The sequence below is a fragment of the Lepidochelys kempii genome, chromosome 12 (assembly GCF_965140285.1).
Source record: "Lepidochelys kempii isolate rLepKem1 chromosome 12, rLepKem1.hap1, whole genome shotgun sequence".
Taxonomy (NCBI): domain Eukaryota; kingdom Metazoa; phylum Chordata; order Testudines; family Cheloniidae; genus Lepidochelys; species Lepidochelys kempii.
This window is the reverse complement of record NC_136391.1, coordinates 25147758-25165209: the sequence shown is the minus strand read 5'-3', so window position 1 is coordinate 25165209 and position 17452 is coordinate 25147758. Positions and strand designations below refer to the sequence as shown.

General features: G+C 42.5%; 1 protein-coding gene across 7 annotated transcripts in view; it reads right to left on the bottom strand.

Moving 5' to 3' along the window:
- The window catches only part of KCTD15 (potassium channel tetramerization domain containing 15), a 53178-nt gene that overhangs the window by 16110 nt on the left and 19616 nt on the right, over window positions 1–17452 (bottom strand). For all 7 annotated transcript variants that reach the window (XM_073307884.2, XM_073307890.2, XM_073307894.2 and 4 more), the window contains one exon: window positions 3448–3592. In XM_073307884.2, coding sequence (XP_073163985.1) covers window positions 3448–3592 — 145 coding nt within the window. The remainder of the gene's footprint in view (window positions 1–3447; window positions 3593–17452) is intronic.

Here is a 17452-nt window from a genome sequence, read left to right as displayed (position 1 = left end):
TTGATATCAAACAACGTTTAGACTTGGCCACACTAATTTTAAGGCTCTATCAAGGCAAAGGGAAGGTTGGCCTTGTGGTTACAGTGCCACCCTTGCTTCCAGGCAATCTGGGTTCCATCTAGGCTCTACCCCAGAGTTCCTGGGTACATCTTTAGCTTTTTGTGCCTCTGCTCCTCCTGTTCAATAGAAATAAGAACACTTCCTCCTCTCCCCACACTTTGCTAGTCTTGTCTATTCAGAGAGTAAGTTCTTTGGGCAGGACATACACGCAGAAGGGTTATGTACAGTCCCTGGCACAATGGGCCCCATTTCTGGTTGGGGTATAAATAACAGGCCCTGAGCAGTACAAAGGGGCTAAATTCTGGTTGCAACTGGCCAGGAGAAAATTCCCCTGGAGGAGGGGATCCTTCTGGTGGCATAAATCCAGCCACTCCTCCCTGACATAGAGAGCATACCAGAGGAGGTATGTCTACACTGCAATTAAAAACCCACTGCTGGCCTGTGCCAGCTGACTCAGCCTTGTGGGGCTCAGGCTAAGAGGCTGTTTAACTGCAGTGTAGACATTCAGGCTCAAGCTCTGGGACCTTTCCACCTCACAGGGCCTTAGAGCCCATGTGCCAGCCTGAATCCAAACATCTATACTGCAATTAAGCGTCCCCTTAGCCCGAGCCCTGCGAGCCTGAATCAGCTGGCACGCACCAGCTGCAGGTTTTCAATTGCAGTGTAGACATAGCATTATGGACCTTAGGCCAGTGGCTTAAGTGAGAGCAGCCCCTAGCAGCTCTGACTCCCTGAGGCTGCGCTGGTGCAGAATCAGGGATCTTTAACCAGTTCCCTGCCTGCCCTCCATCCCCTTTGCTAAGCAGAGCTTGGATGCAAGGGAAAATCAAGCCCAGCAATTCATAATAATTTCAAAATGTCTAAAGCATCACTTTGTACACTGCTTAGAATCCACAAAACCATGAACACTGTATAATCTGTTAGGAATGTTGGTCTCAGGAGGGAGACCTGTAAGATGCAGAATACTTTCAAGTCTTGCCTTATTAGTAATTGGAACTGTAGTTAATATTCATCGTAAACACACCAGTCAGACTTGACAATAAAGAATCACTAGCCTAGGAACACATACTCCACTTTCTCTGCATTTCAGTGTTAACTTCGTCTGAAAACAACACTTAAATAGAAAACACAAAAACACTGGTGCGGTACTAACATTCCAAATTTTCCAAAATAACAATCTGAGTAGCAATTCAAGTTGAAAAGCAACTTGGCTTAACCTTGAGGCTACTAAACGACTTGATTAAATTAAAGGGGTAAAAAAACTAATAAATATTCAAAACACTTGATAACGCTTTGTTTGACATAAAAAACATTTAATGCAAGTCTCACTGGAAAACCTGTAAGGTTTTATACCTTAAATAATGTTTTGCATTTAGAAACACCAAAAGATTCCATTTGCAGCCTTTGATTGTTTTCTTCTATTACTTTAATCACACTGGCAAAATTACAAGATTTCTCCGAAGTCAAAACTGTTTACAGTGCAGTTTTACAGTGCATAGCTTTGCAATGCATTATTCTTTGCATTTTTTGTTGAGTTACTCCCTACCTAGCAACACTTTGCTTTTCTGAGCCTTCATTACCCTGGGGTCTACTCTAGAGCTATCTCAGGGAGGAATAAATTAAAAATACAATTAACCCCATCCAAGAAGGCAGCATGGAACAGTGGACTGAGCATGGTCTTTGGGGCTAGGAACGCCTGAGTTCTAATTCCAGCCTTGCCATAGCCTCTTTGAGGCTGGCATACACTTTGAGTATACACATTCTCACATCCCCTTGGTTCTTGTTGTACAGCATCTCTAAAATCCATCCTCCCAAACCCTTGACAATGCCTTGATCCTCTCTCCCAATTACTGCAGTCTCCTCCTCCCAGTTCTCCTTGGCTGGCTCCCACCACTCTATCCAAAATATGCTGCTAAAATCATCTCTCTCTCCTGCCATATGTACTATGACCCTTTTCTACTCAGATCCCTTCACTGGCTCCTTCTCATCATCCACAAAGTGCTTGCAGCCCTTAGCTTTATGGTCCTGGCCCAATTCCACTCCTATCTGCATCTCCTCTCTCATTTTCCCCGTCAGCCTTTCTGCTCTTCCACCCCAACTACTCCATTTATAGTCTTCTCCCTCTTTTCCACACTTCTCTACACTCAGACAATCCACCTCTTTTGCACAACCTTCTCTGCATACAGAGTGCGAAGACCACATTTCTTGTGCAAAGCCCTTCAACAAATAATCTACGACAGCCAAAACCTTGCCACTGCTTTGAGACCAGATCTTCCAGTCTCCATTCTCATCATATATTATGTGTCTGCACCCTGATGTCTGGCCAATTTAGACAGTAACTTCCTTGGAGCCGGGGCCATGTAAGATTATTCTTGCTATATAAAAAACAAAAATACCTTATTTGCACAGCAATGGCTGAGATTTGGTTTAGGTTGAGGGAATGGTTATACTCCCCATTCAAAACTAGTGATGATTCCCATCTGAGGAATGACTCCATCATGACCAAATTATGTGCCCTATCTAATTATACATGAAAGCTGAAATTGTATTGAAAATCTAGGAGCATTCCCCTTTCCAGAGGCATGTCTGCCAACTCCAAATGGGGATATATTCTTATTTAATCGTGGTGTCAGTGACCTGCTGCACTACCTTTTGGATCCTGTTGTCTTTTAATTTTTGGACACATGCCTGGATATATCAAGGCATTCGTTTTTGTAAATCCAAATATAAATAAATCACCTAGGAGGAGATTAAGTCTCACCACTCAACCATTGAGAATTAGCCAAGTTGTCATCATCTACAACCAAACAGTCAAAATATATTACTCCATAGAATCCCTTCAAAAAATTGCATTCTCCTGAGAGCACTTCATCTTTCACAATCTGTGTTAGGGATCTCTCCTTGAAAGCAAAATGTCTTAACGAGTTATGTCTAACAGAAATCCTCATGGGTTTATTTAAGATTATGAGGGGTTTTTAAATCACCAATTTTACTTTATACAACTCAAATTGCAATAACTATCAAATATGAAACATTTCTTTAAGGTGCTGAACATTAAACTGTGGTAAATGTCAGCTCTTGCTGCTGCCGCTTCTTAATTGTTGTTATGCCCTGATAAATAAGCTAAAAATGTGAGAAAATAAAATTAGTTTAGAAAAACTGATTTAGCCTTGAGCTTCATCATTTAACTTTGTATGGTATCCATGACAACCACGGGTCTATTTATTAAATCATAGCGTCCCCAATGTAATACACAACTACTAAAAACTTTAACAATAAACATCAACATATAGTTAACTGTGTTTAGGTCAAACACACAAACAAACCTACACCAAAATAAATGACAGAATGGGGAAAAAAATAGATTGTAGACATGGCCTCACTTACCTTAAAGTCATCTGGGAGTAGCAGTTTAGATGTCCTTAGGAAACTTAATATGTATCTGAAAATTTCACCATCTCGATCAATGAAATAATGTTGTTTTAAACTGTCCAAGACAATAGGCTCTGTGCCATTAAACAGACGACTTATTCTGAAAAAAGAAAAGAAAAAAAATGGGTAGAAGAAAGACAAAATTTCATTAGATCCTGCAGGCTTAGAAACAGTCCAGCCAATTCAGTTGTCTCAGTTCAACTTGCATAGGGATAACAATGCAGTATCTTAATTCTGTAAACTCTGTGACAAAGGAGAATGTGCGCAAAGATAGATGTTACATACATACGCCTATGTAACACACACACATACATCTATACTGATGGAGAGAGGGCCTTATTTCGCAATCACTCCTCATGTAAAATTCTCATTGTTCACAATAAGGGCTGCAAACAGGGCCCAAAATTTTGACAGGAGTATTGCCTAGAAGGCTTTTGCCCTGCAATAGGCTGTGCATAGCTGATATGGATACGGGGCGCTAACTATGTAATAAGTCCCTAATTACCATGTACAGCTTATCCTGAATTGAACTGTGTTGACCTTCTAGCCAGTACATTTTTCACCAGGTCAGTTCTCATTAGACAAAAAAAATTTCAATTTTTGAGAAGACAGTTTAAATTAGCCAATGTTAGTTACATAACCCCCCCAGTGCTAAATATTTAGGCCTCTGTGGCAGAATGGTTTAGACAACTAGATTTTGCACAGCTAGGAATGGTCCATACAAGCTTCTGCAACTATTCCACTTGAGGCCCTGTTGCCAGTATTCCAAGAGGAGTCATTTCTCACCAGGTGAGGCGTACAAAGGGAAGTCATTTACGTGTTTGGGTGCCAAAGAAAAGGAATGTAGACATTATGCCAGGTGGCTAATTGGTTAGACATAAACCTGACCAAAATGCAAAGTTTTAAATATTTCCTCTTTAATGAGACCATCATTCCAGTTCCCACTGCTATCTCCTTTAAGTTGTAAACAGTATACTCTACATAGCAAGAGACCTGGGCATTGCTTGGCTGGGATTTCATCCTCCCCAAAGTTACAAATGACTGTTTGGTTACAATATGCTTTGTCTTCCCTTGAGAAATAACACAACTTATATAGATACACAAACACACATGCAATATTCTTGAAAGCAGCATCATAGAAGTCAGAGACAGAAATAACCTATGAAGTAATCAAGTCCATCTCCCCGATAATCATAGTTTCCTACTGCAGTTACTAGTGTTTTGCCACATTTAGTTTTAAATGTCCCAGACAAAGGGAGTTCCATTATTTCCCTGCGAGAGTATTCTGTGGTCCTCTAGATTCCTCTAGATTCCACCTCCTGACTCCACATTTTGCCGTTTATCTTTGTCCTGTGTTTACAATCCTTCAGTTAGTATCAATACATGTGCCAGTGTTTGCATCATAGCCAATTTGAATTATGAAAATATACCAAATGCTTTCCTAAAATCCAAGTACAACACATCTGCTGCATTTCCCTCAACTTCTAGTTTTGCAGATCGACCAGAAAAAGCAATCAAGTTTGCCTTGCAGTGTTTATACAGTGTAAACCCATCGTTCCATGAGCTCTCGAAGTTTAAACGTCTTGTTTTCACTTAATAGTTATTCCACTATTTTGTCTTCTAATTGTTATTTTACTAGAAGTTACTAGGGGTATCCGCTTTGGTTGTTACAGGTTAAATATACCCTTTGAACAGTGCTATATTTTAGTCCATTAACTACAGGGTTAATTTCCTTCACAAAGTATGCACGTGGGCTAAAGGAGTCCAACTGAGTTTCTGTGCAGCTCTTCAGTTTAACTGGAAAGAGTAAGAGATATCCTGATACAACAACTCATGTTCAATTTTGCACTTGTATTGAATTAATTTGCTTGGTGACAAAGTAGCTTTGAGAGCTTCTACAGAAGATTGCTGTCTTACAGCAAGGCTGCAGCTTTGATCTCTTACCCCTTGGAACCTTTCTTCTGTGTTTTAAGACACACTGAACGAAATCCAATGGCTGCTTTCAGATTATTCAGTATAAAAAGAGGAATGTTTGTCAACAAAGAAGAGACGTAGGGAGGACTGGAGAAAGGATTTCCAATTAGGCTGTGCTTAGCGCAGTGCAGGACTTTTATTGTAGAGAAAACAAAAGGCGAGTTTTCAGGCCTGTGTGGATTGCCTTCAGCAGTATTTCTTCACTACTGAATTTTGCTGCTTGGGAAACTCACAGAGTGTTGAAAGACTTAACTGCCACCCCAAAACCAGAATGAAAAACGATTAAGGATTTACCTGACATTTTAGGAGGCTCTTAGGCTCCAAGAACAAACTTCAGTTGCAGTATGTAATGCTGCACCCAGAAAGGGTTCCTCCTCCTAAATTATTTCACAAATGCAAATGACACCTTTGTGAAATCCGCTAGAAGGAACAACATTTCTGGAGCACATGATGAATTCAGTGAAAATGACAGGAACATGGGTTTCAGGCCGAAGCCTTGCATGACAGTTTTTCTGGGGATCTGTAAAGCCATGAAGAGCCTGCTTACCGACAGCTGCACATTAGAAAGAATGATCACTTGATTTGCTTACTCAGGTAGGTCTCACTTTGGAAGAGATGAAACAAAGCCTGCAACAGTATGGAAAGGAATGGTTTGCAGCCTGTTCTGTAAAGGAATAGCATAGCAAATAAATAAAATAAATTGCAATTTAGGCAAATGAGAGTCAGCGTGCAAGATGCCTGTTTGGAAACCACAAGAATCATCTGTGTCCTTTACAAGACCAGACAGCTGCTGGAACTGCAGATCTGCATATAACTATACAATAACAGAGGGTCATGTGTCTGGAGAGATATGCTGTTTCCTGGGACACTAGGATATGGAGACTCCTCAGGGCTTTAGCAACTTGGCACTGTGGTTCAGGCATGTCATCAAGCAGATATAACAGAGATGCCAAGGGTTGGCTGTCCTTAAGAGTAAGATTTACAGCCCCAAAGAGTGAGATTCAAGGCCAAAGAGTGAGACTTTCCAGGTGGCGCGTTTCGTCACTGCTTAAGACAGGGACTCTCATCTTTGGTCCTTGGCGACATCCAATAGTCCAGGTTTTTAATCCAACCAGCGCTTAATAGTTTGTTTTAAAATGTAAACTGCTAAATATTGCACAAGAAATACTTAAATGGCCTAATTCATACTAAAGTCTAGGGCAGCGGTTATCAACCTATGGTCCGTAGCCCCCTGAGGGTCCATGGATTATGTCTAAGGGGTCCACAAGATTTAGACTGAAAACTGACTGAACAAAATTCAACTATATATACAAACAACAGATTTCCAAAGGGGTCTGCACCTCCATTTGAAATTTTTTAGGGATCCACAAATGAAAAAAGGTTGAGAACAACTGGTCTAGGGCACAGGAGAATTTTATCTACAATGGAAACCAATGGATTTTAATAAAAACAATTACTTGCTGGTTGGAACAAAAACCTGGGTGGTTGGAGATCCCTGAAGACATGAATTTGTCCAGTGTGGTTTTAATTTTGAACTGTATTTTGCAGACGCAGCAAACTTTTGATCCAGTCCTGTTTGTTTTCTGGGCAAACTCAGATTTTTTTGACCACACACACACACAGGTGGATTAGGGGCTTGTGGGGCTCTGGGCCAGGGCAAGTGGGGGCCCCTCCCTACCCCTTCTGCCTGCAGTCCCCCGTCTGGGCATCTTGCTGGGGTCCGGGGTCAGGGCATGGGGGCTTCCCCTGCTCCCCAGCAGGAGCGCTGGGTGAGTGGAGTAGATTGGGGCATGTCTATTTTTCTGGGGGGCCCCCAGTTGGCCAGGGCCTCTGGGCACAGGCCCCATCGGCCCAGTGGCTAATCCGCCACTGCACGCACATACGCCGCCTCCTCTCTCGCCCATAGAGAATGCCTGCAGGCCTGCAGTCTCCATGGTTACCACAGTACACAAGCTTGGAAAGCAGCTTTCCAAGCTCGAAGCCCTGGGCCTGAGGCCCCGAATGTACTGTTGTCTCTTGCAGCGCCTGAGTAATTTTAAATCTTTATATATTTACTCAAAATGAGTGAGATAAGCTTAGGAGTGTGTGAGTGAGACAGCATGCTAATGAGCGAGTATCACACCCAATGAGTGAGACTTGACATGTCTGTATTCACAGGGAGGAAAGCGAGGGGAAGGGATATGGAAAAGGTGGCAGGAGAGCACGACTTGCACTGCACAAGGAACCTCCTGACATTCAATCCACCAGTGATTATTGTTGTAAGTAGAAGTATTCATCACCGCAGTATCTGTGGCAAAATGATATGAAGCCAGCTTCAGCAGAAACCACTTACTTTCACTGCAGTTTGGAAGAGAGTGGAAACCTCAAGAAAGTGAAATACCAGGGAGGTGGGAAAGTTTCCAGCACTGAGATCTTATTTAGTACTTCCAAAAACTTCTACATGTCTTCTCTAGTAATATTATACTTTCTGATTAATAAAGACATTTTTGTCATGATTTAATTTCCAGACATTGGATCAAATCCAGACTGGATCCATTCAACAAGTACCTGTAGGTAGGCCTTAGGATTCTGCAAGGCCTTAGGATTCTGCACTTGCCTTCCCCTTGCCCCTTATTCCTGAGACATGCTGGGAGTACTTTCCTGTAGTACTTTTTACAGTGCCGGCTGGTTCAACAGCTCCTCTTACCAGCCTTGTCTCTTCACTGCCCACTCTGACTGCAGGGGACCTCTTCCACTTTGCGTGGCCAGCACACAGCAGATGCTAAGCACACGCTGACCAGTGAGATGCTCCTCAGGATACGTGTGTCCACCTGGCTCCCTTTACTCCTGCTACTCCCAAACCTGCCTCTGCAGAACAGTGCCCACAAAATGGCTGTGGTCCAGCTCTGGCCTAGTGGGTCTACTGGTTAATTTGACGCTGGATCAAACACTTTTCGCTACTCTTCCTCACTTTTCGAATGACACCTGCTGATTCTATTTCTATAGTTTCTTTGCACTTCCATTGTTTTTGTTAAAGACTTTTACATTTTCAGTAATATTTAGCCAAAATGCCAAAGGGGAGTTTCCAGCTTTATATTGCTTTAACAGGGATATTAAGATCCCCTTTTATTAGATTAAAAATAAACAAACCAGCCAGCCAACCCACATTTGACTAACTTTACCGGTAAACTCTTTTCTTGCTTCCTTGGAAATTAAAAGATCAGTTTACTGCTTTTAGGTATCTACAGACCCTCTGTTTCAGCCCATGTTAGGCCAGTAACTCTGGCCACCAACTCTCTACCTGGAAGACAAAACTAAACTCTCTTTGGTGCTTGTCAGAAATCATTTCTTAATTAACAGAGAGGTCATTACTGAGTAATGACAGCACTGTCAACTCCTGGGGTTTATGAGTCAGGCCCCCAAAAATCATGAGATTGGCTTACAAATCATTAAATTTTAAAAATAAATGTTGAGGTGGTTTTTTATTCCTGCCATCTGCTTTTTGAGCTTTTAGAGTCACATTTTCAAGATTTTCTTCATTGCCAAAAAAGGGGCTCTTTTTTAAAATGAAAGCTGAGATTTACCCCGTATCATCTGACTGCAAGAAGCTTTAAGAAAAATACCAAATAACATGAGACTTGTGATAAAACTGGGGGCGTCTGTAACACTTGATGTGAAAAAACAAAACTGTGGCTACTCTTCTCTCAGGTTCCAAAATTCCCCTGGCCATACTCACAGTCCCCCAGCATCCACAACACTTGCCACACCCACAAGTCCAGCATTCCCCACCCATCACACCCACTTTGCCAGCTCCTACAAATTTCATTAACAAAGCATGCTAGGCAGTGTCAGTAAGACTCTTTACCACAAGTAGTGCATTAAAAATATTAATTTAAGTAATTATGTTATGAATATTTAACTGTTCAGTAATATTTTTGTCATTTATAATTTATTTGTTTACATTTATTAAAAATGGATTTTGTAGATATTTCTTCTGCCCTTTGTCAAATTAGTCAGGAATCTACATTTAGAAAATTATCTTTAAAATGTGGCTTTTTGTAATTTTTTTGCAGGGAGGAAGGGAAGAAATTCTACTCTGGCTGTGCTCCAAGCACAAAGTACCTTTACTGCTCTGTTGCTCTATTCTTCTCTTCACCTGCTGCTCCCCTCTGCTTTTCCACACCCTGCTGTTTTACTCCAAGCATAAGCAGAGTGGCAAAGTGAAGTTGACAAGATCTCTGAAGCTCTCTCTCACTTGATAAGGAGTCTGTCAGTTGTACTTGGCTGCTTTGCTCGTGCATGGAGTTGGAGCAGTAGAGGTGGGGAAGCAGAACATAGGAGAGAGAGGAAGGAAAAAAGGGACTAATTTCTTTAAGTATATCAGAAGCAGGATGTCTGCCAAACAGTCAACGGGGTCACTGGATGATGAAAGTGCTAAAGGAGTACTTAAGGAAGACAAATTAGTTGCGGAAAAGCTAAATGAATTCTTTGCATCGGTCTTCACCTTGGAGGATGTGGGGAAGATCCCCACACCTAAGCCATTCTTTTTAGGTGACAAATCTGAGCAACTGTCCCAGACTAAGTTGTCAGTAGAGGCGATTTGGTAACAAATTTAACAGTAATAAGTCACCAGGAGCAGATGATACTCACCCAACAGTTTGGAAGGAACTCAAATCTAAAACTGCAGAACTACTAACTATAGTATATAACCTATCGCTTAAATCAACCTCTGTACCAGACGACTGGATGGTAGCTAATGATTTTTTAAAAAGGCTCCAGAGGCGATCCTGGCAATTAAGGCTAGTAAGCCTAACTTCAGTACCAGGCAAACTGATTGTATAGTAAATAAGAGAATTATCAGACACTCAAATAAACACTATATACTGGAAAGCGTCAACATAGCTTTTTAAAAGGAAATCATGCCTCACCAATCTATTAAAATTCTTTGAGGGTGTCAACAAGCATGAGGACCAGACTCATCCAGCTGATAATAGTGTACTTGGACTTTCAGAAGGCCTTTGACAAGGTCCCTCACCAAATGCAGTTCAGCAAACTAAGCAGTCACAGGATAAGAGGGAAGGTCCTCTCATGAATCAGTAACTGGTTAAAAGATAGGAACAAAGGATAGAAATAAATGGTCATTTTTCACAATGGAGAGAGGTAAATAGCGGGACTTGTATTGTTCAATATATTCAGAAATGATTTAGAAAAGAGGGTGAACAGTGAGTTGGCAAAATTTGCGGAAAATACAAAATTACTCAAAATAGTTAAGTTCAAAGCTGACTGCAAAGAGTTACAAAGGGAGCTTACTGAACTAGGTGACTGGGCAAAAAAATGGCAGATGAAATTCAATGTTGACAAATGCAAAGTAATCCACACTGGAAAAATAATCCCAGCTATACATAAATTAGCTGCTACCACTCAAGAAAGAGATCTTGGGATTCATTGTGGATAGTTCTCTGAAAACATCTGCTCAATGTGCAACGGCAGTCAAAAAAGCTAACAGAATGTTAGGAACCATTAGAAAAAGGATAGATAATAAAACAGAAAATATCATAATGCTGCTATATAAATCCATGGTATCCCCCACACCTTGAATACCGACTGCATGGTGATCTAGTTGCCCCATCTCAAAAAAGAAGTATCAGAATTGGAAAAAGTACAGAGAAGGGCAAGAAAAATGATGAGGGATATGACACACTTTCCACATAAGGAGAGATTAAAAAAGACTGGGACTGTTCAGTTTAGAAAAAAGATGATAACGGGAGACTGTGATAGAAATCTATAAGATCATGGATGCTGTGGAGACAGTGAATTAGGGAAGTGTTATTACTTCACTCAACACAAGAACTAGGGGTCGCTCAATCAAATTAAAAGGCAGCAGGTTTAAAACAAACAAAAGGAAGTACTTCTTTATACAATGCATAGTCAACCTCTGGAACTCATTGCCAAGAGGTGTTGTGAAGGCCAAAAGTATAACTGGAATTAAAAAAAGAATTAGATAAATTCACAGAGGACAGGTCAGTCAATGGCAACTACTCACAACAGTCAGGGATACAACTCCTTAAACCACCGACTGCCAGAAGCTAGGACTAGCTGATGGACTGGATCGCTCAATAATTAACCATTCTGTTGATTCCGTCTGAAGCACCTGGCACTGGTCACTGTCAGAAGACAGGCTACTGGGCTAGATGCACTATTGGTATGACCAAATATGGCTGTTCTTATGTTCATCCAAGGATCTCAACGAACTTCATATAAAATAATTTAAGATTCACAAGGCCCCTATAAGGTAGGGACAGTAGATATTATTTCTGTGTTGAAGATGGAATGCTGAGACACAGAAAAATTAAGTGATTGGCACACAGGACCAGAAAGCAGTTGAGTAGTATTTCACCCTGCCACGCATGCCATTTGAGAATATGAATTTACACTGAAGAAAACGAGAGACTGCCGGCAGAGTAAGGTACTATTCAATATGCTAAGTGTAACAGAATTAACCCAGGCTTAGATCCCAGGTCTCCTGTCCTCCAGTCCTATGTTGTAACCACAAGATCACACTTTGGCTCCAGCATTGAACAGTACTGCTCAATGTTTCCAGCAGTATTTTTTTTTCACATTTTCACTCTGTCTATTATAAAACTAATGAGGCAGACCCAGATTCACTCCAGGGTATGCATGGGAGTCCCCAGTGGCAGAAGGCTATCGGGTGAATGGAGCTGGGATAGTGAAAAGCAGCTGCAACCTCCTTTACTATGGGGTGCATTTAAGGGGCCCCAAGATGCCTGAAAAGCAGGTGGCACCTGCCAGGGAGAAGGCATAGGCGGCCTAGGAGCGTACTGAATTAGCGCTGCCTGCTCTGGAGCCCTGATGAAAATTCTGAGGGAACAAAGCACTGCTGTCCTTGGCTAGAGCACATCCTCCTCCATGCCCTGCCACACAAGGGGCTTAGCTGAAGCGTGGAGATGCCATTTGCACCTTTCTGCACCACCTTTCCTGAATCTGGCTCATAATTGTATCTTTCAACTAGTATGAAGATTAGTATGAAGCTCAATAGAAAAAAACAACCCTCCTCTGGATAGTTGTAGTATATTTCCACACACTCTCACCTATCCAATAGGGACTTTTAAAACCTTTTCCCATTATGGCTAGGGCCCCAGCAATTTCACAGCCGTGAAAAATGTGTCAGGGACCATGATATAAGCCCTTCCCCCATGAAATCTGATCTCCCCCATGCTGCTGGGAATGCCCCAGCTGGGGGCTTGTAGCTGGAAGTCCCGGCCGGGCTAGGGAAGGACAGGACTTCGGGCTGCAGGAATCTCTGGAGCTGGGCAGCAGCCCCGTAGGTTCCTGCAGCTAGAGGAGGCTTGTGGAGGTGGATCCAATCTCCCCCTTGCTGTTGGGAGCGCCCCAGCTGAGGGCTCGTACCTGTGAGTCCTGGCCGGGCTGGGGAGGGAGAGGACTTGTCCTTCCCCTGCACAGCCATTCTTGGAGAGTGGGGAGGAGATAAGACCCACCTCTGGGTGCCTCCCAGGAAGCTCTGGGGCTGGTCAGCAACTCCAGAGGTTCCTGCAGCTGGAGGAGGCTTGTGGAGGTGGGTCCGATCTCCTCCTTGCTGTGGGGAGTGCTCCAGCCGGGGGCTCCTAGCTGCCAATCCCACAGTGCTGAGGATGGACAGGACTCAGAACTTCCTCTTCACCTACACAGTTGCTTGTGGGAGCGGGGAGAATCAGATCCACCTCCAGGTACCTTTTGGGTTGGGACCCCCCCCCGTTACAACACTGTGAAATCTCAGATGTAAACATCTGAAAACGTGCAATTGACCAATTTTAAAACCCTCTGGCCATGAAATTGATCGAAACAGACCCTAAATTTGGTAGGGCCCAAATTATGGCAGCCAGATAAACAGCCACCCTTGTGAGGGGAAAGGAGCACCAGGGCATGGGCCCTTGGAATTCTACAGAGACTAAACATATAGCCCTGCTGCTTTACAGAGGTGCCATTTGTGTGCTGCCATGAAGGTTCTGCCACAGGTTCCATTACAAACCCTTATTGTCACAGTTTAATAACTCAACCACATAAACTTGCTTCAGGCTGAAACTCGGCACTTAGGGTGTCAGAGCAGAAGAGAATTTTTGTTTTAAACAATTTTTCTAAAAAGTCTATTGTTCATTTTTATATATTGATGGGGGAAGGAAAGTATGACAGCCCAAAGTTGGGGGTTTCAGCTCTGAATGTGCCATGCTGCCAACACCAATCATTTATAGACAGGGCCTGATTTTCAAAGGTACACCTCTACCCCGATATAACGTGACCCAATATAACACAAATTTGGATATAACGCGGTCAAGCAGCGCTCGGGGGGGCGGGGCTGCGCGCTCCGGTGGATCAAAGCAAATTCGATATATCGTGGTTTCACCTATAAAGTGGTAAGATTTTTTGGCTCCTGAGACAGCGTTATATCGGGGTAGAGGTCTATTTATGTATGTAAATAGGCAAGTAGGTGCCTCGTGAGATTTTTAAAAGCACCTATGCCCCAACCCTCAATGCTAGGTTGAAAATCTGGTCCTTACCCCATAAACAAAAACACTAGCAGAAAATAGAGAGCTAACTCATCGCGCTCTTGTACTAAAAGCTGTGAGATGTTAAAAGTTACTCAGCAGACTTAACATGTTCCCTGCCCATCATTCTACCAGGGAGAGTGGTTTGTGGGCCCACAGAGACCAGGGCTTTCCAACAATGCCTGCATCCCAAAATCTTCAAGGAAATCCGACAGGGAAGGCCAGTCCTTCTGCATTGGTCTAAGAGACTCCTCCCTGGCAGCACAGCTCAGTGAGAGCTGCTGTCACAGCATGACTGCCCACAGCTGCTCCCTAGGCCCCAGCCGTGAGGAATAGAGGGCAAGTTGATGCCAAAACTGTCAGCACTCGCTTTCACTTGACTTTCCACCTGAAATTCTGCAGATTTGCCAAGATATTGCTGTCACTTTGATATGACTGTCGTCTTTATCCTGGGCTGACATGACCTCCCTAACCATGGAGCCCCAACCATGCAATGGGCACACAGATGGGCTTCTTCATCCTGAGCGCAGATCCTGGAAATGGCAACTCAGATTTTCCATGATACTATACAGCCAAGGTAAGAAAGGCTTTCTTGAGACTGGAGGGAAAGTGGCAAATGTGATATAGCCACTGATACCCATTGTGCATCTCCCCCACCCCCCGCCAACTTCCACTTGGTTTAGCTTACCTCCTCTCCTGTAAGCAAATATGCTTACTTAATTTAGGCCACACTCTCAAGAATCTCAAACTCAGCTTCTCATTGTGATTCCACAATTTTGGGTTAGGTGCACAAATTCTATTGGAAGTCAATGAAATCTGAGTGCCTACGTTATAGGCACATTTAAAAATCCCATCTATAAAAAACTCCGGAGATAAATGGCCAAACATAATGTCTAAATACGGAATCTGATTTGTAGATACAAAATTTAGGCTTTTTTAAAACATATAACCCAAGAGCATTTATCTTTCATTATTTAAAACTGATTTGGACAAAGCACCAGAGAATATACTGTACAGTTCAGGGAGGAGGACAAGACAACCTACAAGGTGAGCGGTTTATCCATCTCTAATTTCTATAATCCTGTGTTCTTGCCTTTTAACTTTGATGCTGGAATTCCATAGGAGTTTTTTGAGCCATATGCTCACACTGGAGTGCTTCTGAAGGATATTACACTCATTAACTATTACGCACCTAGAGGAACTACTGGATCTATTACTATTACCTAGATTTAATACTTTATATTTTGCTGTGCAGGCAAGAATATCTGTTTTTGCAATAGATCAGAGCTGGTATATATATATTTTATCAACATGTATTTTTAAAAGTCAATAATCCAATGTGGCCATTACCATTCACTTAGCTAGGTAATTCTTAAGGTTCTAGGATGATTTTTTTTATACTGTGCCTTTTGGGGGTGCAAGGAAGGAGCAAAGAGAAAGAAGTTATGGCTAAAGGACCAGGGTTGAAGGGAAAACAGTCTCCTTTTAAAGTTAGTGGAGAGTCCAGTTCTGATCTCATTTCCACCAGGTTTACACTGTTGTAAATCTAAGGGCGTCACTCCTAATTTACATCAGGGTAAGTGAGATCAGAATTAGGCCCTTTAGAATTAGTTATTCATCATTGCGGGAGGACTGCATGAGCTCGGAAAACATGTCATTGCGAGTGCGTTTTTTTCGCTTTCTAATCTGCCATATCCTCAAGGACAGAGATGATAGGGGGAGCATAGAAACATTCTACACTCTATGATTCTGGGGGACTCCATGGTCACCTGTGCTGTTGAGTTCATCACACTGACCAAACAGGAAATGGAATTCAAAAGTTCCTGGGGCTTTTCCTGTGTACCTGGCTAGTGCATCGGAGTTCAAAGTGCTGTCCAGAGCGGTCACAATGGAACACTCTGGGATAGGTCCTGGAGGCCAATACTGTCAATTTGCATCCACACTACCCCAAATTCGACCCAGCAAAGTCGATTTTAGCACTACTCCCCTCGTCGGGGAAGAGTAGAGAAGTCGATTTTAAGAGCCCTTTAGGTCGACGGAACAGGGTTGGTTGTGTGGATGCAGTCATTTTTAAACCGACCTAACGCGGCTAAATTCGACCTAACCCTGTAGTGTAGACCAAGCCTAAGAGTCTGATGTTTTTGCTCTCTTTGACTCTTTTTACTTCAATCCTAGTTGCACTTTTATTCAAGGAATTAGTAAAGATTCAAAAAAATAATAACTTACATTTGCTAAAAATATCATTTAAATGTCACTGTCCCCACTACTCCACTTTGATCCTCATGAGAGTTCTTCATCTTTTATGTTTCATTAACAGAGAACTTACTCTAAATGTGGGGTGTAAAAATCAGTATTGGAGTGATATTAAAAAAAACAACAAATCCTCTAAGTTCCATCTTCACATTCCCTAATCTCCCAGAGAGCCCTATCCTGCAGGAATTGCATCTCCATTCAAATTCTGTGGTAGCAGAGGGCACTCAGCACCTGGTAGGATACATCTGAAGATGCCCAATTCAAACAAAACATTCCCGCCTCTTACAAACCTATTACTGCTATTCCTTTAAATAACTCAACCCGGAGCAATAAAGGCCCAGAACACACACCCAAAGAATAGCAAGCTGCATCTGTAGGGTCTTGGTCTTCAAAACTGGGTTAACTTTCTTCTTTTTTACTACAGAAACTTTCATCTAAGCAGGAGATAATTAAACATTATGATTAAGATTCTCAAAGCTGACTGGAAGATTTACACATAGCTTCCATTAACATTAACATGGTACTGCTGGGCCCTTTGGGAGGCTGGGGAACATGAAGATATTAGTTTTGTTTTAATGTTAATGGGAGCTGTGCGTGAAATCTTTGTCCCAGTGAAGTCATTGGCAAATCTCCCATTTCAGTGGCACCAGGATTTCACCCTGTGTACCTAACTGGTGCAAGTCCTGTGCCTGCCCATCCCCTGCAGGTGTGCAGGAAGCCTAGTACTGCCCGGTGCAGTTTTGCTGCCTAGCAGGAGGAAGGGACTGGATCCTAGGAGTCGCACAGAGCTGCTTATTTCAACAAGTAAATGGTGCTGCGTAAATGTTCTCCTGATATGCTAGCTTCAGGCAGGAGTATGGGTATGGCTGGTGCATAAGGCTAGAGCCTTCCATTTTTAATTTACCCATATACCTTTCTCTGACTTTCTGAGCACAGATACACTAAAGGAGCAACTTTCTCCGATAATGCTTTTCAGCATAGCAGAGCATAAACTCTCAGAGACTTCCAGTAGCAACTCAGTTATATATGGGGCCAAATTCAGTGAGGGTATAAATGTAATTTTACATATTGAGCCCAATTCTGCCTCAGTTGCACAGGTACAAGTCCCTCTGATGTAAATGGGACTTACACTTATATGCAGACGTGACTGTCTGTCAGTCACAAGAGCAGTGTAGTGGAAGAGCACTATAACT